The sequence below is a fragment of the Odontomachus brunneus genome, unplaced genomic scaffold (genome assembly GCF_010583005.1).
Source record: "Odontomachus brunneus isolate Ranch 3 - 2012 unplaced genomic scaffold, Obru_v1 Obru_scaffold_097, whole genome shotgun sequence".
Taxonomy (NCBI): Eukaryota; Metazoa; Arthropoda; class Insecta; order Hymenoptera; family Formicidae; genus Odontomachus; species Odontomachus brunneus.
Genome location: NW_022639547.1, coordinates 896,167 through 920,919, shown reverse-complemented (window position 1 = coordinate 920,919; position 24,753 = coordinate 896,167). Strand labels below are relative to the sequence as shown.

Sequence of the window (24,753 nt, the reverse complement as noted above, 5' to 3'; positions counted from 1 at the left end):
TCTCTCTCTCTCTCTCTCTCTCTCTCTCTCTCTCTCTCTCTCTCTCTCTCTCCCTCCCCATCTCTCTTTCTCTCCCTCTCTTTCCCTTTCTTTCTCTTCCTCACTCTTGCCAGCTTTCCACCCACGCTACCTTCACCCTCCAGCCTGCGTTTTACCAGCACTCGCTGATACCGAGTAGAGTCTCGCGCACATAGAAGGCCAGTTCCTAAGGTATAAGTAGCGAGCACAATAGCAGCAACCAGCAGTCAGCACCCACTTGTTGGATGGATGACGACACCGTGGCAGTTCGTGGCGACTGGGCTTGTGACAAAATCAGCGCGAAGGACGACGACGACGGCGACCGCTATCTGTGCGGTCACACGACCACCAGCAGACAATCGGAGACGACGTTAATTAGCGCAACGATTAATTGACGAGAAGTGCGCCAGCATGGGACACTGCTAGTTGTGGCCTGTTACTAACGATCGCAACGTAAGTCCCATGGACTTCCCCTTCATTTTTTTTCTCTTTTCTCTCTTTTCGTATCTCTTTACGAATTGTTCCAACGATTCCTTCTTGCAATTTGCCAATTAACACGCACGCCTGTACACGCGCCCGCGCGAGCGTTTATGTTAATCATGACGGTCGCGTTGAATGTGTAATCAGGACCTAGTTTTCGGCCGAACTCTAACCTTTTTTCTCTTTATTTATTTGTTTATTCTGGTCGTGTGTGCATTTTTTGTTTCTTTAATTAACATTTGCGAGAGATATGCGATTTCCACGATAGCTTGGACAGCACTCGAGCTCGTCTAAATTTAGAAAATACCGTAAACACATTATTCGCGTTATATCTAGACATATGGGATATCGCTTCCTGTTGCTTTCGCGGAGCAACGTTGCCGATATGTTATCGATAAACGCCACGCGTGTACGGTACGCGTTGCTATGTGAACATCGAATCCTACGAGCGTCGATTTCAACACACCCAGAAGCGAAGATTCACGCTGTGTTCGGAAGGGCGAGCTTCATCTAATTTATGCACGCGGGCTAATCGAGCAGACTACATTATTTAATTATGTGGCTTTTGTAAGTAGAAGGAGCGGTGGGCCGTCTCTGCGCGAAGAAACTATGAGAGTGGTTGTTTCGTTATTAATAAGTCAATAATAATGTGGTTTATACGCAGCGCGAACGCCACGCAATATCGATAAGCGCCACGAGCGTTATCGATCGATCAGCAACGCCAACGTAACGCACAATCGCAAGTTGAATTTATTTCACATTCATTTTTTGCCTATTTGTCGGAGGCGTCCGTCTGTCTGCCTGCCTGCTTGACTGTTCAGGCGCTGGACGACACGGCAAAGAAAATAGACTCCGCTTGCGAAGGTACACCGGCGTGAAATCTCGTCAACCGCACCAGATTCTCCATTTAATATATCTGACTCTTTGTCTTTGCATTTTTTTTTTCTTCGCCCGTCACGCGCATTAGAGCGCTCTTTGGACTGCATTTTCCAACGACTTTGTTCCTTTTATAACACCACACACGCTGGTAAAGCGGCTGCGAGCGCGCGCGCACACACACGCCGCCGCTAATAAGACAAGTGTAAAAGACTTAGAGCCGTGTACGAGGTATGCACCATGGGAATATCGATTCTGATGCAAATATAGTCACTTTCGTTAAGAGTTCCTTTGTTCTCTTTACCGCGCTGAACCATACGATGACGATCCGCGCACGCGATGAACAATGGCACCAGATAGCAAGACCGCGCGGCGGTGGAGGATTTATTGAATTTTCCACGGAAACTCTCTCGCAACACTCCGTGAATTTACGTTTGTCGCGCGTTCGATCGCGCCGATCGTCTGGTGAGATAAAAGTACCAACACCTGAACACTAATAACACTAATAGTTAACCTAGACATTCTTTTTCTTTTGATCTTTAAATACGAATATTTCAACTTTCAATATATGCATATATTCTATATACACATATATATATATATATATATACTGTATGGAAAGTTTAAATATTCGCATTTAAAGACCAAAATAACAAAAATATCAGTGTTATTAGTGTCCAGGTATTGGTACTTTTATCTTATATATATCTTTCGCGAACGCGCGAAAGAGATTACAGTTTGATCCCGCATGTTGTTTCGGAAATTTGCAGACTCTGTATATTTTTTGGCAACACCCGAGACCAATCATCTCGGATCGAAGATCGCAAAATCTAAATGCAGAATAAATCGCAGAGAAATGGCCTGGTCACGCGGCAGATGGGTTTGCCCGGATGATCGACAATTGAAATTTCGTGCTAGGTGAGTTGAAAATTTTCGCCTCGGATTTTAATGAAGCTCTACATACTCTGAGAGAAAAAATATCTAAAAAATAAAAATTATTTATTCAGTGGATACTGATGATGTATATTTATTTAAGTCAAAATTTTTTACTTAAATAGAATAAACAATCGCTTGCATAAAAAGTCGAAGTTTTAAGAAAATTTATATTTTCTTATTTGAAAAATATTTTCTTCGGTGTAAAAGCATATATGCATATTAATTTGAATAAATATGTCATTAATATTCACTGAATAAATATTTTTTTATTCCTTAGATATTTTTTCTCTCAGTGTACTCATCGAGAGATGAATGATAGATGATAAAATTAAGAGATACTTTTTTATCGACCGAAAAAGTTGAGAAGCAAGTTTAGCAAGCATGATGAAAGCTGTCCTCCAAAATTTTAATCATTTCGTATTATTTCCGTTATTTCTCGTGTTATTAGATTGAACAAAGGATGGTCTCAGAAAACGAAATCCTTCGAATGTCTGTGGCCTCATTATACAAATACTGCCGTGAGTCGTGGCACTCAGCAACCTTATTTGCTCACCGAAGACGAACGACAAATGATTATTCAGGTAAACTTCGCGCAGTCCACTTCGTTTCACCTGTTAACCTCTTGATTCTTACCTTGATGTACGGCGAAACTAAACGATTTACAAACAGAGAAGAGCGCTAAACCGGTTCCGATAAAATTATGCAAAATCACAAATAGTTTCCGATTGAAACCGATCTAGTTCCAGTCAATCGCGACCGACAGCAAGTTTCTCTGTAGGTAATACAACGGGACGAAGCTCTGGACTTGTCAGAGCAAAAGCGGGTCGGCAAACTTGTGGAAAGACTGAAGAATGTGAAACAAAACGTGCTGTCGGCCACGTCGAGGCAGAGAGGCAACTGCGGAATACGCTGCCGTATCAACGGTCGTTGTGTTTGCTCCTGCGGCCTCTGCGGCGATAAGTTTGGTACGGTGCTAGGGGCGAACGGGAACCTCTGCAAGGACTGTCGCAAATACGTGTGCCAAAAGTGCGGCATCGAGATCACGAAGCCTAATCTGTTGGATGGAAACGGCAACGCCGACGGAGAGGAAAGCAAGACGCCCATGCGAGGCTCCTTTAGGTTCCTTCAGGGACAAGCGATGGTGTTCCGACAACGAATCATTCAATGGTCACACGGCAACGCGCACAGAAAGTATCTCTGCTTGATCTGCGCGGAGACGAGGGAGATATGGATGAGGAGCGGCGGTTGGTTCTTCAAGAGCATGCCCAAGTTCATTCCACCGAAGAAGAAGGTAAGGAGAACTCATGAACGACGCGCGAAATTCCGAAAGTGCGATCTCGAGCTAGCGTTTCGCGTTAGAAATATGTTTAACAACGACTTCGCTTTAAAGTACTTTCAAAAGAGAAGAAGACACTGTACGGTTTTACGGAAGGAAAAGAGGACACTCTGTGGATCCTCCATCGACTTAATACAGCAAACTTGCGTAGGAGCGCGGATGGACATCGACGTGGGCGATAGGCCGTCAGAACAGGTCCTCGGAATCGACCGATCAGCAGGACTCCTCGTCGGATGATGAAGTGGGACGGCTCTCGGTGACGCGTGGCCACCCCATCTCGCCCACAAACCTGCCGAGCAATCGCACCTCTGTCAAGTCGACTGTCTCCAGCCCCGTACCGAGCAGCACCTCGTCGCCGAGTACTCCCCGGGGCAAGCCAAGCGGCTCGTCGCCTTTGGGATACCGCGAGAACGGTCCTGACAAACTGAACAAATCCTGTCTGTCCCAAATTTCTCCCACGGGCTCGAAAGGCACTCTCCGCTCGACCGCAAGCGGCAAGAGTCCACTTCAGCAACGCGTGTCCTTTGTGGACGACGAGAAGATGAACGAAGCTGAGAATGACGAGGGGGAGGCAGTCGAGGAGACGAGTAGAAACGCATCTATCTACCTAAATCGATCCAAAGGCCTTAAGGTACAATCTCTGAGGTACGTAAAGACGACAGCGAGCGAATCGGAGATGGAAGTTACGCAAACTTTTCTCATCCCGCAGAATAAAAACGCCAGCGGCGGCCACGTCGACGGAACAGTTTAGAGAGGCAAACAAGCATCCGGAGATGGAGGCGGAGCGAGAAACGAGTAAGTCTTGCCAAGACCAAGATAGCTCGTCCAGCGACACTCGCAAGAACAATCAAGTCGTGTCGCCAAAGATCCAAACTCCAGAGTATTCACAAGGTCAGTAATCATGTCTCGCGACTGCAATCGAATAACACAATCGTATGATAGTCATGGAGAGAAGTCTCACTGAACGCTCACAACAACAAAAAACTCAAATTCCCGTACCGAAGACAGAAACAGGACAAGACTACGGAACCCTAGAGGTCTTCCTGCGATATGACCCAGCGGATCAGTGCCTCCGATGCAGGGTAGAATGTGCAAACGGCCTGATGCCTATGGACATCGAGGGCTATGCCGATCCCTTCTGCAGACTGAACATACTGCCCGTGAAGAAGGCAACGATGAGCAGACTGGTGCGAACGAAAGCAGTGCACCGCACGCTCAACCCCGAGTTCCAGCAAACAATCAACTTCAACCGCTTGACGGAAACAGACGTAAACAAATACATCGATTATCATAACAAATATGACTACATACGTTCGCGAGTGATAATTACGAGTTCATGATGGGAACTTTTCTTTTATGCTTAGGTCACCGGCAAGGCGTTACATATCTTAATCAGTCAGGAGGATCCATTTGGCGAAGACTTTCTGGGCGAGGCGAGATTCCCTCTGCACGAATTGCGGCCGTACGAAACAAGGCACTACAAGGTTCCTTTGCAGGAACATTACCAAGTACGTGAGACAAATCGTATTAAACTAAAAGATAAAGAGAGAGAGAATGTCTTAATGTAATTCAAATATTAATAGAGACTGACTTCGCGGAATTGCGCGGAGCAAACTTTGACAATGATTATTCCTTAATTATTCCGGTGCGCAGGTAGACAACGAAGAAGAGACCTGGGGCATGTGTCTAAGTTGCCGTGGGGTGATCCAAGTGAGCCTCAATTATTGTACGCGCCGGAGAGCGCTATTGGTTACTGTGCACCGCGCCGCAAATCTCCTCCCTATAGGCAAAGACGAGCTCTCCGACCCGTTTGTCAAACTGGCCCTTGTCGAGAATGCGATCGATAAACTCCGGCAGCAATTGTCAAATTCCTCGCGTACCGCTACTAAGAGGACAACCGTAAAAAGGAAGATCGAACGTAGCTCACAGTGCTCGAGCATCAAACGAAAAACTATGAACCCAGAATGGAATGAAGAGTTTTCCTTCGTGGTCACTTTAACGGAGCTGACAAAGTTAACGCTATGTCTCTCAGTTTGGGACAAGGTCTTTCTCAAGAGGAACAATTATATAGGTACGACCAGTCATGACTTTGTCGTTTCTTGGCCTTCTTTTGGCTTTTACTTCAAGATGTATCTTCGAAGCAGGTGATTCGTGAATATCGCTCGTGAAATATATTTCCAAAAATTCCAGGCGGTTTGATGCTAGGTTGCGGCAGCAAGGGTGCACGTTTGCGGCACTGGAACGATACTATAAATTCTCCGGACCATCGTCACCTGGCATGGCACAATTTGGCGAAGGTCAATGTGCCGATGGAATAATAACACGGTCACACACGAGGAACGAAACCAAATGAAATGCCCAGGACACGCGCATTTTATCGGTACGTACTACAGTGAATTCTACAGTAGATTGCAAAACGATTTAGACACAATGGGAGATCAACTACCAAAATTGAGAATTATTATTGTGATAAGCTTACCTAACAATTATGTTATTAATTGTTATTAATATTATTATTATTCTAAACTAATGTTCTTAATTATATTATTATTGCGTGAGTCCGTCGGTAGTCACTCTCAATTTTTACATTTTGATGAACTCTCAACTTCATTGTGTCTAAATCGTTTTGCAACCCACAAGTGCATATATATGGGATGTCTGACGCAAAATACGTTAACGCACATATGCAGATGAAGCAAAAACTCGTATTATTTTCTAATACGTTTAAATAGTTTTCTTTATATATCCGTATATAAACAAACCAAGTCTGTTTTAACTGTGTCTGTTTTTTTTGCAAAGTCGCGTCTACAGAACTCATTCCGCAGTGTCGCATTTACTGATTCGCTCATTTACTCTTAATATCTTGAAATTTCATGTAGTTATTTAAAAAATTATAGGAGCTTTTTGCTCAGGTGTATTGACGTATAAAGGAGTGCTAAACAATGTATAAATCGTACGTAAACCCATAGAGCGTCATCGCAATGTAACGTGACAACATGCTAATACACGCTGATGGGAGCTTGCTCGGATGGATAATTGTAGATCGTTCTCAGGGACAAAGGACACTTTGATGGCGATTTGGTATCACTTACGTTGTAAAAATGTTTGATACTTGCATTCCAGAAACATTACCTATCGGTATCTTAGACCAGGAAACTTACTCCTGGAGCCAAAGGTACGAATATACTACATTTGTATAGTATATATAGTATATTATTAAAAAACGAATATATATGTGTATTATCTTTCAGATACATTAGACTCATGGTTTTAGCTTTCCTAAGCGTTTGGATCGCGGACGGATGATGTAAACTTTTTACGGTAGAATATGTGCCAAAATATGCGATGTTAAAAGCGATTTTCAAAAAGGCTCAAAGTGCCGATTATTGGTCTCTCAGAGCTCTTGTGTTTGAACTGCTTACACCTCTTTTTATCTTTGCCTATAAAAATATCAATAATATTATCTTAAAAAGAATCAACATTATAGATCTTCATAGATCTATCTTAGCCTGCCAAATTTCATTGTTATGTTCTCAACAGTACGGCATATTAAACATGCCTTACTAAAAATCAATAAAACTACTTGAAGTTAAAAAATAAATGTATTAAAACAAGTGTAAAGACAATGCATATAATGTAAAATAAAAGTTTCTATGTTATATTAATATATAATTTATATATAAAAATTACACATAAAGAAATATTAAAGAAAAAGCAAAGAGAAATAAAAAATAAATCTGGACAATAATATATAAAGTCCAAGTATTTAATATATTCGATTTCCGGCTTTCGGGTTGGCATTTAATACGTCTGTTTTCCTTCAAAATAAACAGACACATGTTTTAATAAAAATGTTTTAATAAACATGTGATAGTTAGCTTACCACTTGGTTAGCGTAAACGAGCCTTACACAACAAACACAAAAAAAAACTCATTTCAATTGAGAAGCGTTAGAATGTGAGCAAAAAGATACGGTTGGATATTTACATGTAAATTACTACACTACGTCCACGTCTAGAACGTAAATTATGCGTGAGACGTCGTGTATAATTAATTATCTATGGATACAGTTTAAAAAATATATACATATAAAATAGCTTGCTTTACAAAATTAATTAAGTAAAATTTATATTTTTATTTAACTTTTAATCCTGATAAATCTGGAAATGTTTTTTAAATAAGTCAGAATCCAAAGAATTTGTTGGTTACATTCTTACTTTCAGAATTAAACTTACTAATCTGTCACATTTCACATACATAGTTTAAATCATATATATGAAAAAAAAAACGTGTATATATCATGTAAAAACACCGAAGATGTAAATAATGAATGTAAATAATGGACGAGAAATTATCGTAAATAGTTATCGTATATGAGATATTTCTGAGAGAAAAGATGTACTAGATGAAAAGAATATCTAAAGAATAAGTGCCTATAAACACCCATATAGCACAAATCTTCAAAAGACATTCTAAAGATGTTCTAACCCAGTAAGCAAAATGAGCACAGACTGCACGCAGATTGGCAGCAAATTTGATCAAAAACCCACAGCAAAACCATAGTCATCTGTGTCTACATTAGGCTACGGTTTTGGCGACAGATCTTGCTGTCGGGCAATTGGTGCCAAATTTGCAGCAAAAACTGCGCAAAGCTTGCAATGCAGCAATGCCGCCAATCTGCCGTCAAATCGCTACAAGCTCTGCGCGGTTTTTGCTGTAAATCTGCAGCAATTATCCGACAACAAGCTCTGCCGCATATCTGGCTAGCAAGATTTGATATAACAGATCCTGCATCAAATTTGTTATCTATTTGCCATCAAAAGTTGATAGCAAGCTCTGCTCGAAATCTGTTCGCGCAGGTTTGGCTATCTGGGAAGGACATTCATACATCCTAAAAACATCCTAAAATATTCTCTAAAGATTTTGTGCTATCTGGACAAATATCAAGATAGATATGCAATAAAATGATGAACGACATAATAACCAGCTCAGAGTAGTTCATTGTTTATATATTCGTATGTTGCAATTATTAATTATTCATGGAAATATTAATGAAATGTTATATATCACTTTTACATATGTAATTTTATGGCTTACGTTAGAGAAATTTCATTGCAAGTTTTGTTAAAAAATATTTGAGATATTATTACTATTTTCTTGCCTGCTACATTTATACTTGTGGAGCAAGATTACGATATTGTTGTTATTTTAAAAAAATTTAGTGCCGTTAGAAGCTGTATTTAGGTTGCATTTCACAACATCTTTTGTGAGGATTTTACTCAATACTCTGTGGTAACGTGAACTATAGGTATTGAGTAAAGCATACACTTTCTTTTTTACCGTAAAACATAAGTATTTTGCATTTCGTTTACAACGAATGCAAACGAAAGTTTCAATGTTTGTTCAACTTTTTGTTCGTTCAGTATATATCCAGTTTAATATCAAGTTAAAAGTCCCGCTATCTCGAAGGTCAAGAGTAGGGCATTAATCATGAATCTTTTCATGTAAACTTGACCTTACTTATAAAGCTGCATCCTCATGGAGAAAAAAAATAGCGAAACGGAATAATAAAGGAACAGGGAGTCATTGGTTGTGTTCAGCAGAGAAAGCTGCTTTGCAACTGTTGTAAAATTCGTGAATCTGATTGGAATATGCTCTTAATTTTGGTTAAATCCAAAAACATGTACCAATCAGACTCACGAATTTTACAACAGTTGCAAAGCAGCTTTCGCTGCTAAACGCAGCCAACTAGAGTAATTCAGAATAATTTGAAATTTATCTGGGTTGCATTACAAAACGTCTTTTTTTAGTAGAAACTCAATACTCTATAGTATATGTAACATGAACTATAAGATATTGAATAAGATTTTCCTCAAAAAGGACGTTTTAGAATGCTTGATTGGCTTTATATTTGTTCCGTTTCGCTATTTCTTTCTCCATGGGGACGTAGCCTCAAAAATTAATTTTTTTCTTTAGTATGAAACCATATAAAATAATGTCGTAATATTTAGAAGCAATCATAAATCTTTTTCTCAGATATAAACTGTCGTGAAAAGTAAACATTTTCGTATATTTTTAAGGTTATGTTCTTCACTTTGTATGAGTTCATATCAGAGAAAAAAATACATGATTGATCCTAACGGAGGATTCGCACTGCGTCTGATGTCCGACGTACGACGTCCCATATCTAATAAGAGAGCAGCTTTCTAATAGAGAATTCAATTCTCTATTAGAAAGCTGTGTTTTTTTATTTCAAACTGCGTTCCGATATTTACTTCAAGCACTGAAAATCTATAGTATGAGTAAAGGCTATTGCACGTAGAAAAATTTTAATCGTAAGATCGTAAGAAAACTGACCAATCAGAGTTGATTATTCTACTTGCGTTCGAGGAATAATCGACTGTGATTCGTCAGTTTTCTTACGACCTTATGGTTACGGTTAAAATTTTTCTACATGCCCTAAAGGCCCTAAAGGCCGATTTATGATGGCCGTAATCCGTTAATTTATGCCGGAACCGTACAAAATAGACGACTGTGATTGGTCAATTTTTTACGGCATAAGTTAACAGATTACGACCATCATAAACCTTAACATGAACTATAGATTTTCAGTACTGGCAATGAATATTGGAACAATCTGGGGCTAGGGACAACATGCTAGGCGGGAAGGTAGCAGGGCGTGGAACACGGAGACAGATGTCAGCAGTGGTACGGGTGTGGAAGGAAAGGGGATGAGAACGGTGTATAAAATAATGAGCGGCAGTATCGCTCGGCTTGTTTTACGGTGAGTGTGAATGTGGCAGTTTGATTTAGATGGTAGTCCACGGTGGCGCGTTTTGTACACAAAAAGACGGAGAGTGAGAGAAAAAAAGAGGGACGATCACTCGCGAACAAAAGTCGCGCAAGGAAAAAGAGAAATTAATTAGCATACAACCTCGACGGAAAGATATCTAGAGAAAAAGGAGAGAAAGAGAGAGAGCGAGAGAGAGAGAGAGAGAGAAAGAGAGTGAGCGAGCGAGAGTAAGAGGGAGAGAGCGAGAGAGAGCGTGAGAGAGAAATTGAGAGATCGACCGATTGTGAATCACGCGACGACGACGACGACGACGACAAGAGTACCTTCCGTCTCTCTCTTTTGCATTTGTTTATCTATCGATTACACTTCGTGTATCAGAAGGCGCCGGTGTTACCGGACGCCCGGTGGTTCGCGCTCCAATAGGAAGTGGCCTTGCCCACGTCAAATACGCCGGCTCGCGTCACGACCAACACTCCCCGCTGTGGTTTGACAGCTCCGTTCTTTCGGAGCCTCGAGCCGGGCAACGACGACGACGACGGTAAAGTCGGTGATCTCACAACACGCGCCTGAGCCGTTCCGGAAATTGTGCGAAAGGTGCAGCACTAAACGCAGGTAACGTACGCCTATACCTACTTACTTCGCGATTGCATGCCTCACGTACGCGTCCATGTGTGCGTGAATGAAACCAATCAGCCGCCACCTCGTACACGCTTGTATGCGCGCGTGTGTAAATCGAAAATCATTCAGAAAGCACATCGAACGGCTCGACCTAAATATAAGACGGCTGCATACGTGTAAAACTGGTCATTAACCTGTCTTTAATTATTTTAATTGCTCTCTCTCTCTCTCTCTCTCTCTCTCTCTCTTTTCCCCCTCTTGCTTCTTCTTTCTTACTATATGAAGATCCTGCTAATTCTCACTTATATTATTAGCTCTCTCTCTCTCTCTCTCTCTCTCTCTCCTCCCCTCTCTCTTGCTTCTTCTTTCTTACTACATGAAGATCCTGCTAATTCTCACTTATATTATTAGTGTTGTCCGCAATAAATTTTCAAGAATGTTGAAACCGTTCCGCATGTCTCACTTGATTAGGTAACGTTATCGTAAATAAGATAACATCTTTGAATAGAAAACTTGTATGAAATTCACTAGTTCGAGATACAACGTACGAGTGTATGAATAATCGGTAAGAAATATTTATGTCAAGACTGTCGGAAATCTGTGTTTTTGTCCTCGACGTCAACATTTGTTATCGACGCTTAACGAGTTCGTCATTCAATTCAGCATCCCCTTAAACCTTAAAGCCTGATTTACAATATGCTCTTTGCATTCTGTTTCTTGTCTTCTGCTTTTTTCTGGCTTAAAGCTTAAGGTTTGAATCAGAAAGAGATAAAGAGAAAGAAGCAGGAAGCAAAGAGCATATTGTAGATCAGGCTTAAACTAAAAAAAGACAGAAAACAAAAAACAGGAAGCAAAAACCACATTATAGATCAGGCTTTACTCACAGACACTATTTAAATCAACTATTTTTGCGCGGTCAACAACTTTTGCACGTCAACATTTTATACCGCGCACGTGTAACGCATTTCATCTAAAAAGTATCTATAGAAATTTAATCACCAACAGATGGAAATGACTCACATGACTGGCAAAGATCTGTTTGGTAATATTATTACAAGTAGGAAGCGATAAACATAAGTTTTAACTCCGTAACCTTCAAAGTGGTAAGATATTCTATAAAGACGTGTAAACTGCACTAGAACTTCTTTAATACGTTAAACTGCACTAGAACGTCTTTAATAATGTTAAATATTTCGTGTGTAAAATATTTTGTTTTGCAGAAATCAAATATTTTTTGCGCGTCAACCGCGCAAAAATAGTTGATTTAAATAGTGTCTGTGAGTAAAGCCTGATCTATAATGTGGTTTTTGCTTCCTGTTTTTTGTTTTCTGTCTTTTTTTAGTTTAAGCCTGATCTACAATATGCTCTTTGCTTCCTGCTTCTTTCTCTTTATCTCTTTCTGATTCAAACCTTAAGCTTTAAGCCAGAAAAAAGCAGAAGACAAGAAACAGAATGCAAAGAGCATATTGTAAATCAGGCTTTAAGGTTTAAGGGGATGCTGAATTGAATGACGAACTCGTTAAGCGTCGATAACGTAGAGGCAATCGTCAAATAGGCGCTGACATAATGCCGCTATTTTCTTTTTGTTGATTTCGATGCAACTTTTTAGTATGCGGCATTCATTATCGCTTATACTTTCACGCTGTAAAAGCATTTGCAGTTTTATGCATGCAATTAGAAGAAAAGAGTATTCTACGAAAACAAGCCTAGCAGCATCGCCTTAAGGCTTGATTCAGAAAGAGATAAAGAAAAAGTAACAGGAAGTAAGTAACACGTTATAAATCAAGCTTGAAGCCTGTTCCACAATATACAGATTTACAGTATTCTTTGCTTCCTGCTTCTTTCTCTTTATCTCTTTCTGACTTAAATCTTAAGCTTTAAGCCAGAAAAAGATAGAAGACATGAAACAGAATGCAAAGAAGATATTGTAGATCAGACTTAAGAATTTATGTTTCTCGTCCGAAAAATGTAAACTTTTATTTGCTAATTGCTCACTTAATTTTTTTTCCATATCCTTTAAGATTTCTTATCTAAATAATATTTTATTTTAATAATAAAAATAGTATGTTATGTAATCAATATTATATCCATGTTAACGTTAAATCCTTTTCTGTCTTTTTTTCTCTTATAATTTTTATGTCTCATAAAGACGTTTTCACAGTAAAACCTCTGAACTTCACTAAACTTAAAGCAAAGTATATCACATAGTTCAATAAGGCAAAAAGTCGACAAATTAATGGATATGTGTGGAAATATTAATCATTCTACAGAATTTATTAAACGGAAAAAAACAATAGCCTATGCATAAAACATTGTTAACATCAAGATTTACAAAGTCATGTGACTAAAGTCTAGTGACCAATGTTGTAAGCTGAAAGTCGTAAAAATTATAGTCGATTGTTTTAAAAATAAGTGGTTATGATTGGCCATTTCTTATGGCTTATGGCTTACAACATCTATTGTAGACCAGGCCTAACGGAACTAAAGAAAAAAAGTTTTTACAAAAAAATGACAAGAAAGTAAATAATTACATTCGTGAAAAAGTCTCGTCACAAAACAAAAAATAACGTCTCATCATTTTGAGATATAATACTTATTAAGAATATATAATTGTCTACTTTGCGTAAAAGATTCGATACACCGTATAAACATTATTATATATAGCATAAAAAAAATAAATTTTACAATTCCGTTCTGGAAAATATTAAAAACGTAATGAGAGACTTTTTTTGTAATTAAAAACAATATTTTGCACAAATACACCAAAAAGCAAGTGGTGTAACTAAATATTCTGTTATCTGGGAACTAGATAAGAAATTCAATTGTAAGAACAGGAAAATTTCTGTAGAAGGTTTCTACTCAGCCAATTATTCTCAGTTTGCTGTCAGTTACTTCTACCGAGTTTTAATGCAGTTCAGTGTTCAGACACATGTACGTCACAATAACAGAGATATCCTAATTGACACAATTATATATTCACTATATAATACTTATAAATTTCAATATCACATATTATATAACGTGAAAGTTATTACAATATTGTAGTTATAATTTCATTCTTTCTCAAAAATAAAATTATATGTATATACTTGTTAAATATATGGCTTTATGGATGTTACATGTTATATTATTATTTTTATAAGCTACAAAAAAACAATCTAGTCTGTTGAAAATCGAATAAGATAATGTACACACATAATTAATATATAATTAAGATGTATATATGTATGTTTTTACTTTTTTATTTCTAACAAAACTTGTTTTTTTCAAGTTTTAAATGCAACAATTAAATGTGTCGATCAAATTTATTTCTCGACGAGTTTTTTGTTTGGTTCTAGGTGACAGTTGCATAAATTAAAATTTTTTTCCGTATATGTACCATATACGTTTCTGCGTATAAATCTAATAAGCATAAGTGTAAATTGCAAATTTTCACCTTACAACTTTTAACCTGTGTTTTCGAGTTTCCTTGCTACATATGCAAAATAGAAATTTTTATAGGTTTACTAGAGCATTGGAGAACATTGGAGAGTATATTTTCTTTCAGCTTATAATCAGGAAAAAAGCTTAGTTTACAATTCATGTACATCTCGATAATTTCATTACTCCACTCTATACTTTCTACTAACTCCATAAAGTGACTGTCTTTTTTTTAATTTTCTATATATCTTCTTTAGCTCACCTCGTTAAAAAGTTTTCCATATCCCATATCTTCCTCTTTACATTTCATCCTTCTTACTTGCGCAGCAAGGTCTTGTCTCATTCTTCTTCTTTATTCTATCCAATGACCAAATCTTTCTTCTTCATTTCTTGTATTCTCTTCTTCCCCATCCCTTGTGTATTTCTGTCTTCTATTACTACTTATTATATAGGGTGAGTCATTTTAATCTTAACAGTGGAATATCTTGAAAACGAAACAAGTGACAAAAAAATTGTTCAGAAAAAAATCATATGAAGAACGTAAAACGGTGACATTGCTTTGACATTGAGTAGTCGTTTGATGGTCATCGTGATGGTCATCTTCAATTTCTTAAATGGAAATTTCCATTTTTTATTGCATTTTTAGATTGAGCTAATCCAAATAAACATCTCTCGTATCTTGATGATTTTTTGTAAAATCAAGTTTCGGAGATATTTGGGTCAGAAGAATGAAAAATGATACAATCGATTTCTGACTGTGTAAACCGCTCTTGGAGCTATCCAAGATCAACGACATGGATATGGCGGTAATCTAATCTCTTCGGGGTCCTTGATTCCCGTGAGTCCCCTTGTGTCTCACGTTTGGGGTGCTTGATTTTCGTGAGTCTCCTTGCCTCTCACGTTTGGGTGCTTGATTTCTGTGAGTGATCCTGGATAGCTCCAAGAGCGGTTTACACAGTCAGGAATCGATTATACGATTTTTCGTTCTTCTGACCCAAATATCTCGGAAACTATTGATTTTACAAGAAATCATCAAGATATGAGAGATGTTCATTTGGATTAGTTTAATCTAAAAATGCAATAAAAAATGGGGATTTCCATTTAAGAAATTGAAGATGACCGTCACGTGACCTTCAAACAACTATTCCATGTCAAAGCAATGCCACCATTTTACGTCCTCCTCTAAACCATATGATTTTTGTCTGAACAATTTTTTTGTCATTTGTTTCGTTTTCAAAATATTCCATTGTTAAGATTAAAATGACATCCAATTTTCAGCGTTATATTTTCTCTATCGATAATGCCCTCTCCATTTCCTCTGCATATTTAAACTTGCATGCATTATCTATATTATTCCATCTACCCACGTTCCTTATAACGCTATATGTATTTTTCTGTTCCGATTACTGTTTTTCTATCTAACGCATTGTTTCACCTACACTATACATATACGTACTTATTTCTACATAATTTCTCATATTTGATTCTCTATTCTTAATTTAACACACTAAAAATAATTTCAAACTTACGCACCACATCAATGAAGTATCCAAATCTGCATGCCATCTAACAAAGCCCAGAAGCATACTATAAACTCGTTTAACGAAAAACATTCGTTTAACGAATTTATCGCGGATACAGCAAGTTTAACCATCAAAACGAATTCATGAGTCAAATGTGTCCAAGTGATTTCAACTACGTGAGATTTCTCGAAAATTGCACACTTTGTGATGAATAATCTCTCCCCTCTCCTTCCTCCAGTGTGAAAACAAATTTTTAATGAGACGCTTATAAAATCAGAAGCTCAGGGACATCGTTGCTACTTTACTACCATCTACTGAGCTATTGACTTCGGCGACAGGCACGAACGACTAATAAGCTTGACTTTCGTTGAAAGGTTGAATTTTAAGAACGTGTTTTTTGTAAGTATTTTTCTAATAAAAATAAACATATTTTGAAAGTTTGAATGTGGTTGAAGCTGTTATTTTCACAAAAAATTTTTTTGCGTAAATCGCTTATGGAATATTATTTTCAAACTCATATCAAATATGAAATGTTTTCTCCTTGTGCTTTCAATGCTTATAAGTGTTTATATTTTACATATATTAGATTGTATTATGATATATATATATTCCACAAATACAAAAAATATGTGAATTTTTTTATAATTTTAATGTTTACTTCTCCCATAATATACCCTATTTTCGTACACTCTAATGATTTTTTTTTAATAACAATTATTGCATAACTTTTTTTCAGCTATAGGCTTTATTAAAGAATTTCCGAAGCATTTTTTTTACAAGTCAAATTTCGAAAAATTTAAATTTTTTAGATATACGATATGAACAAATGACTTCTGCCCCCAAAAAGCAATAAAAGACAAATTAACCAGTTGTGTTGCCTTCTTTTAAAAGTGTGTACCTAAATTGTGTTGCATGATGAGTATACTCGTCACAACGCTAAAAATTGCCATTTCTTCATGACGAGTATATTTGTCATACACAGCTAACTAATTAAACTATTACCTAATTCAATGGTTTAAACATTTAGTTTACACTTCAAAAAACTTCCATGAATTTTTTTCAGAATTTTCTGAGCACATTAATATTATTTAGTGTGAAACGCGAACGTAATAAGTCCACAAATCCGATTTACGTTGTCAGGAAATAACAGTCCGTTTTGAGACAGCATTTCGCATTGATAGGGAAAAAACAACCCCATTAATATAACTGAATATCTTGTTATCGGGGAACCAGATAAAAAACTTGATTATAGGAATAAGATTTCTAGCAAGAGATTTCTACTCAGCTGATTACTTTTAGTTTACTCTTAGTTACTACAACCGAGTTTTGATGCAGCGGAATGGTCAGACAAATGTTTTCGGTCACAGTAACAAAGATATCTCAATCGATCACAGTTATGTGTTTATTATATGTATATAATAGTTATAAATTTCAGTATTACATGCTATATAATGTGAAAGTTGCTTCGATGTTGTAGTTATATTGCAATTTCGTCTTTATATATATTTTTTTAAACATCTGATATATATATATATATATATATATATATATATATAACTTGTGTATAACAATGCTACAGTGTACATGTATGTTTTTATTTTTTAATTTATAACAAAATATGTTTTTATCCTTCATGTTAGCTTATGCGCGGAGTTAACAAACAAATTTAGTTTATGCATGCAAGTACATTTGACCTGTATTTCCAAGAGTTACAAATATAAGTGTAGTTTATGCATGGAAGTTTTGACCTGCATTTCCGAGTTGAACTTACATTTATTTACTGTATTGAGACAAAAATACTTGAAAATTTATTTAGAGGACAAAAGTTTATTTTGTAAAAACAAATTTTATTTCACAGAAATATACTTTATTTCACAGAAATATACTTTATTTCACAGAAATAAACTTTGTTATCACATATATAAATTTTCAAATGTTTTTTTCTTAGTGTATTCATGTGCAAATTTAAATACTGATTTTTTAACATATTGTTTTCAGAATGGTTTAAATATTTTTTTTTTAATATATTTTGAAATGTAGCCGATGGTTCAATGAGAGAACTCGTGTTTGATTAATTCTCAGAAGTTATATTTTCATATTAGGTCATTGGCTGTGTTCCAAACTACTTTGAAAATTAGAAGTTTTAACAACATTCTTATTGTTTTGGTCTTTAAATATTTAATATTTATAATATATAATAATATTATATATTATAAAATTATAACATATAACAATATTTAATAATTAATAAAATAATATAATATTTATAATTTTAATTTTTAACGTAAAATATATGTATACTATATTCAATATATGTATACATAAATTTTTTTTTAATATTGGAAGTTTAAATATTCGTATTTAAAGATCAAAACACCAACAATATCCAGTATTAAATACATATCTGGACATTAAGTATTTTTACTTTAAGTAACAACGCTTTCCGACGATCTTTCCTAGTGAAAGTTTGAATGTCTAATTACGTTTACGAGGCGTGGGATCTTTATCTGAAACTTCATGAGTCTAATATCCGACGACTTCTCGATGATTTCATATATCTTTTGCTTCACCATTGGCATATCAAGCGATATTCAGAGTAATTCACTATCACGCGACTATCGTTTTCCTGTTCGTCCATTTTCAATGCCGCAATGAAAATAGCCGCCGTAATTTTGATGTCATTTTCCGATATAACATAAATATAAATCAAGTCTCGCAATAATGTCTCCTGCCGTGTGTGATGCACTTTGTACATATAAGCCTAAATCAAACTAGCAAATATATTTTTTTGTAACATCTTAATCGCACAAAGTTAGGAAGTAAAATATTCCGTTAAAAAAACTCGGCTTTTATGTGAATATCTTTAATTTCCCGCGTACAATTATATTTTGTGGGACATATATATATAGTACAATCAGGATCTACCAGATCCCTACCAATTTCGAAAAGCTATATAACTTTGTCGAAAATCAATATTTTTGGACATATTTTCTTTATAGAAAAACTTATAAGATATTAGCGCAATAAAATCAAAATCTGCAAACAGATTTGCGCTGTCTCGAAATATTCCCAAATTCTTTAAAAGTTGGCAAGCGATTAAATATTCGTTCGGATCTCACAGATACAATATTATACATTGAAAAACATTGAAAATTTATTTTGTGGGACATTACACCAATAAATTTTCAAGTTTTTTCTTTGACAGTTTTTTTTACGCGTAGAGTTGATAACTGATAGATAAAAATAAATGTCTCAGATAAAAATTGCGTGACTGCATATTTTCTGTTCGCCGTGATACGTGAGCATCTTACGTAACCAAACAAATTTTTTTGTACAAGAAACACTTCTGGTACATACGGTTGAATATGTGTGTATTTTTACGGCTGAATTTACATTACTATGTAACATGGTAACATACTGCGCTGCATATTTTTTTCTACTTCCTTGTATGTATTTAAATGATTGGAGCTGAAGATAAAGAACTCAGTTTGCATTACACATTTTGATTTTCAATTTGTTTCGCGTAACACTTTATTCCCCTTACAAAATCGTCTCGTGTGCAATATTCGAGACTCAGAAGTGTGTAAACATAAATTTCTAGTAGCTTTCCATTATTCAGTAATTGTCAGGAAATTCTTCGAGAAAAAATCGTGATTGTATTGCAAAATGTATGTGAAAAATGTGAATGTATGTGAAAAAAATGTATTGCAATATCTAATCATCTGTGTTAGTTGTATCAGTGGCTAAAACCTACTCACTATATTAAATAATAAAACTCTAGCCGACTTGAGTTCTCCAATATGATCTTTTAGATATCTCATTTCACCATAGGATTTCTTTAACTTTTTCCCATGGTTTCTCCATTCCTTCGCAAGATCATGCTTGCAAAGAACGATTTTCTGACTTCATCCTGCGTATTTTTTTTATGTCGCACCGGCGACTTCCATTTGGCAGTGCATCAAGCGATACATCGCGTGAGTTCAAACATCGAACTCGGATTGGCGTATTTGCCACTCACGCGTCTGCTACTGCGCAGCCGCGCCACAGGTTGCGCATACTCTAAAAAGAAAAAACCGGTCGAACACACGTGCTGATCACCGATGTAAATCCACAAAAAACGTCGTACATGTTGTGCCGATATTTATTATTATATTATATTATATTATTATATTATATTATTATATTATATTATATTATTATTATTATATTATTATTTTTACGATTTCCGTCGGCGGATAAAAATTTGAATTTCTAGTCAATAAAATCTTCAAACTTATCGCATCCAATTCATATTTTTTCAATATTTAACACTATTTAATTTAATATGCGCGTCCAATGAAAAAATCGCTCTGCGATTTTGACTCTTAAATTGATTTTTTTTACAACTGATACATACATGTAGAAGCTAGTTTCGTTTAAAGAAAATATTTGCTTTTATGCACGTTTTCTAATTAGAAATACATTGAGAATAAATATTTGGTATTCGCAACTATAATCTAAAGAAATAATTATTATAATTATAATCAAGAGAACAATTTTTTTATATTAAATTCCACTATAATGTTAGCGATAACAATTTTATATACATGTTACTGCTAACATTTTCATGTTAGCGCAACTAAAGAATATGATTGGCGCCAAAAATAATCACAATTTTAGCTCGATCAATCACTTTCTCTCAGTCTAGAGAGAGGAAATTTCTCGATACAGGACGCAAACAGATTTTCGCATTATGATTTTTCATTTCCATAGCGCAAAGCGATGGACCAACTCCTTATTTAATGCTCCTTGATTAATGTTTGTTGCAGGATCGTCGGAGACATCGACTCGAAACGCATCGAAGATGAATAAGGTAGATTATATGGAAGTGACCCTCCCAAATTATTCTTATATCTTCAACTTCGAGGAGACGTTCAGTCACTACGAGACCAAAGTATGGATGGTGAACAATTGGACGAATTGCTTTTATTATTGTGGACTGTACATGATCCTGATATTCGGAGGGCAACACTACATGGCCAGCAGGCCCAGATTCGAACTGAGAGGAATATTGTGTCTTTGGAACACGCTATTGGCTGCCTTTTCTATTATCGGCTTCACCAGGACTGCGCCTGAATTAATCCACGCTCTGAAATATCACGGTCTACACCACAGCATTTGTAATACGAGGTCGGTCGTTGGTTTGTTTCGCTTGTGTCTTTAAGTTTTTCACGTTTGGAAATGTCCGACGTACATTGAAGGTGTTCTTGAGTTATTACTGAAGCACCTAACTAGTCATTGTGAATTTAATTTAGCATAAGGAATATCCATTAACTATACTTAGAACTTACGTCTTACCGTAGAAAAATGGACAGGTAGAAATTACGTGTAATGGTACGACAGATCATTTCCCCCATTTAACGCGTTTCGATACGTATGTCATGTGAAAACACTATTTACTTTATCTTAATACGCGAAAACACTATTTACTTTATCTTAATATTAAATTTTGTGATTTGCTCCAACCGCGTATTCGAAGTCTTCAAAGTCTTCAAATATATTTTCACGCTCATGCGTGAAAAAAGTCAGACTGTTGCATGACAATGACTTGGTATGTCAGTTGTTATTCTAACAATCCCGTTGATACAAACACGCAAATAGCTACATCACTTCAGATACAAATCTTGTGAATATCTACGCGCATCTCGAAATGTATTTTGACCTGTTGACTTTCCGATAGACTTACTTTTAATTTAAATAACAAAAAGTATATCGATTGAAAAAAAAATATCAAAATTTATATCGAATGCATAAATTAGCAATCAAACTAGCATCAAAAAGTTCAGCGAATGTCGTTACACCGTTATATGAAATTGCAATCAGCTGTTACGTAATGCTACACAATTTTTACAGTAAACGAAATTGTTATCCAACTCTTGACGTCTCATGATTCATTTTTTTTCTTATCTGAATAAGAAAAATTGTTCTTACACTTGTATAACGTAACACTTTCCGTAAACTTAATCATATTGTCTGAACAACTTGTCAAGTTCTTGTTATTTTGTTTAATTAGACTTATCGATTCATTGCATCATCTTTTAACGCATTTTCATCGCATTTATTCATTAAGTTTATTTGAGTAAATCGATTGCAGCTTCATCGAACAGAACTGCGTGTCGGGATTCTGGACGTGGTTGTTCGTGCTGTCGAAGCTGCCCGAGCTCGGCGACACGATCTTCATCGTGTTGCGCAAACAGCCGCTGATTTTCCTGCACTGGTACCACCACATCACCGTGTTGCTGTACGCATGGTTTTCGTACTCGGAGTACACCGCGTCCGCGCGATGGTACGTCGTGATGAACTACTGCGTTCACTCCATCATGTACACCTACTATGCCCTTAAAGCGATGCGATACAGACCACCGAAGGCGATCGCCATGGTGATCACTACGTTGCAGCTCATTCAGATGGTGATAGGCTGCGCCATTAATATGTCTGCCTACCAATACCTGGAGAGCGGACATGTGGACTGTCACATTACCCGCAGGAACATCCACTTTAGTTTCGCGATGTACTTCAGCTATTTCGTCCTGTTCGCGCGATTCTTCCACAAGACGTACCTGGCCGATAAGAAAGTCGAAAAGAAGCACTTCGCCAACGACGCACCCAGTCACATCGACTACAACGACAAGCTCAAGGCCAACTAAAGGCGGTATCTGGCACATCAGGGCGCCTGGGCGCTCTTTTCTCTATCTCTTTCCCCTCTGTTTCTTCCTCTCTTCCTCCCTTCTTCTTTCTCTTTCTGTGTTTGTTTGTCACGCCGCTGGTCGACGTAGCCATGCATTCAGGATCTATTTGTTCAAAGAGACGCTAGGGTTTAACGGCTTCTAAGATCTGCGCGATTCTTCTAAAATCTGAATTCTGCGATATCAAACTGTATTATGTTCTCATTAGGACGCCGAGATCTTAAAATATATATATAAAGCCTAAAGTCTATATATAGGACATTTGTGAATTCTTAGGATCTGTAGATAAATCTTACATCCTAAGACTTAGGTTAATTCTAGAGTTGGTACATATAAGATTCCGTATATATAGGATCTATGTTTAATCTTCTATTCCAGAAGCTATAGAACTATGAGGACTTAAGTCCTAGATAGATTCTAGAAATCGTGTTCTTGGAACAACAATTATAAAAATTTTTGTAATTTATTAACTTATTATTTAATTTATTACTTTATTAATATTAAGTTTTTGATAGAAGCCGTATTACCCTAGATATTAGATCCTGGGTGCGGTATCTCTCAGGATCCGTATATCCTAAGATTCGTAAGGTAGGACTCGTGGGAGCACAGATTCTACAAAGAGTCCGTAAATCCTAAGATATGTATTTCGTACATCTTATTTATAGGATTCGCAAAGAGGTAAATGGATTCCTAAATTTTCGATTTTATAGGACTTAGAAGTCATTATTCACAGGATTTCTAGATCCTACGGTCCGTCGATCCTAGAGTCGAAGTTTCAAGGATCCTTAGGTCGTAGGGTACTAGATTCTAATTAGGGATCCAATTGGTGTCCAAGTCGGACATTAATTAATGAACTTACGCGTGGAGGGTATACTAAATAGAAAGTTCTTTTGTGAGGAAAACAATGATTTTCCTTGTCATTTTTTTACATGTGGTGACATGCTACAAATAAAAAGCTGCTTTCGCATGTAATACATACAAGCATACATGTGGAAGCGCGTGCGTGCGCGTTTCTCACATACGACCGGCTATTGCACAATTGTTATTATGGTTTTGTTACTATATGTATCTTTTGCAATTAAATATTAACATTATTTAATAATAACACTGGACAACAAGAAATAATTCTTTTCTGTCACATGACTTATTTTAGTTTCGTCCTGTAATAAATTCTATGTTGAATTTAAAAATACAAATTTTTCGCATTACCCGAAATTTTCGAAATTATTAAAATAACTATATTGCAGGTAATATATAACCTGTCGCACAAACAGATTATATTTTAATACATTATTTAAAATGGTAGTCTCTTGTTTTCGTCTGTATTTTGCCTTTGGAATGTCTCTCTTGAATATCCAGCAGTAGTTTGCTAACATAGTAGGGCTCCACTTTCTCTAGCAACGTTTTTCCATAGACGCCTTGGGAGAACCGTTCTCCACGTTGTATGTGTACAGAGTGTCCTACTTATATTGTATATTTAATAACATTCTTTGGGTAGTTTGAAGTCGAGTTTTGTTTGTCGAAAATTTTGACGCGATAAAACATTGGGTAATGGAGAAATTCTGTATACATATTCAAACTCAACGCTCAAAAATAAAAGGCATAAAAGACACCTAAAATAATTCATGTGACAAAATGTTGAATAGTGTAATTTATGACCGGATATGTGTAAATAATAATCTCTTATCGTAAATCCTACAATACCAGATATTCAAGATCTTACCTTCAATTATCCTACAATATCCTGCAGTTCTTCAACTATAGAACTCAAAAATAGAACAAGCAAAATTTTATGCGTTTCATATCGCGATAAAATTTCAAGGTTTCGAGCTTTCCGAGAAGTTATCAAGTTGAAAAGAAAATATTTTCCTTCATGGATTGAACGTGGTAGCCGTTCGTAGGGAAATGCAAACACGTAAATAAAAATCTCGACCTAAATAATGCAAATACGTTAAGAAATATTCCCAGGATTATTGTTTGATAAATGAGGATGAACAAATTTCTTTTAAGATTGAACCTGATGAGCAG

The 24,753-nt window shown here is 36.4% G+C and overlaps 2 protein-coding genes across 5 annotated transcripts; both read left to right on the top strand.

The window, feature by feature from the left end:
* The first annotated feature begins 49 nt into the window (after positions 1-49).
* Positions 50-7,335, top strand: LOC116848647 (rabphilin-3A). 2 transcript variants are annotated; one of them, XM_032824954.1, is made up of 12 exons: positions 50-471; positions 2,145-2,292; positions 2,759-2,891; positions 3,089-3,601; positions 3,798-4,291; positions 4,356-4,537; positions 4,655-4,914; positions 5,011-5,154; positions 5,300-5,717; positions 5,837-6,026; positions 6,616-6,821; positions 6,907-7,335. In XM_032824954.1, the coding sequence occupies exons 2-10, from the start codon at positions 2,231-2,233 to the stop codon at positions 5,962-5,964; spliced, it is 2,334 nt and encodes a 777-aa protein (XP_032680845.1). In that variant the 5' UTR covers positions 50-471; positions 2,145-2,230; the 3' UTR covers positions 5,965-6,026; positions 6,616-6,821; positions 6,907-7,335. The 2 variants fall into 2 exon arrangements, with proteins under 2 accessions (XP_032680845.1, XP_032680844.1); XM_032824953.1 differs by having other exon boundaries at positions 6,898-7,335.
* Positions 7,336-10,390: 3,055 nt separating this feature from the next.
* On the top strand, positions 10,391-24,423 carry LOC116848708 (elongation of very long chain fatty acids protein 6). Of its 3 annotated transcripts, XM_032825068.1 has the most exons (4): positions 10,391-11,051; positions 16,239-16,399; positions 20,809-21,169; positions 22,134-24,423. In XM_032825068.1, exons 3-4 carry the CDS (start codon positions 20,844-20,846, stop codon positions 22,684-22,686), a joined length of 879 nt encoding a protein of 292 aa, XP_032680959.1. In that variant the 5' UTR covers positions 10,391-11,051; positions 16,239-16,399; positions 20,809-20,843; the 3' UTR covers positions 22,687-24,423. The 3 variants fall into 3 exon arrangements, with proteins under 3 accessions (XP_032680959.1, XP_032680962.1, XP_032680963.1); XM_032825071.1 differs by lacking the exon at positions 16,239-16,399; XM_032825072.1 differs by lacking the exons at positions 10,391-11,051; positions 16,239-16,399 and adding an exon at positions 11,428-11,622.
* The last annotated feature ends 330 nt before the right edge of the window (positions 24,424-24,753 follow it).

Coding starts and splice junctions, on each gene's coding strand:
- LOC116848647 (XM_032824954.1), top strand. CDS start 2,231: ATGGCCTGGTCACGCGGCAGATGGGTTTGCCCGGATGATCGACAATTG. Junction 2,892..3,088: donor AACGACAAATGATTATTCAG/GTAAACTTCGCG, acceptor GTTTCTCTGTAG/GTAATACAACGGGACGAAGC. Junction 3,602..3,797: donor TCATTCCACCGAAGAAGAAG/GTAAGGAGAACT, acceptor AAACTTGCGTAG/GAGCGCGGATGGACATCGAC.
- LOC116848708 (XM_032825071.1), top strand. CDS start 20,844: ATGAATAAGGTAGATTATATGGAAGTGACCCTCCCAAATTATTCTTAT. Junction 21,170..22,133: donor CACAGCATTTGTAATACGAG/GTCGGTCGTTGG, acceptor AATCGATTGCAG/CTTCATCGAACAGAACTGCG.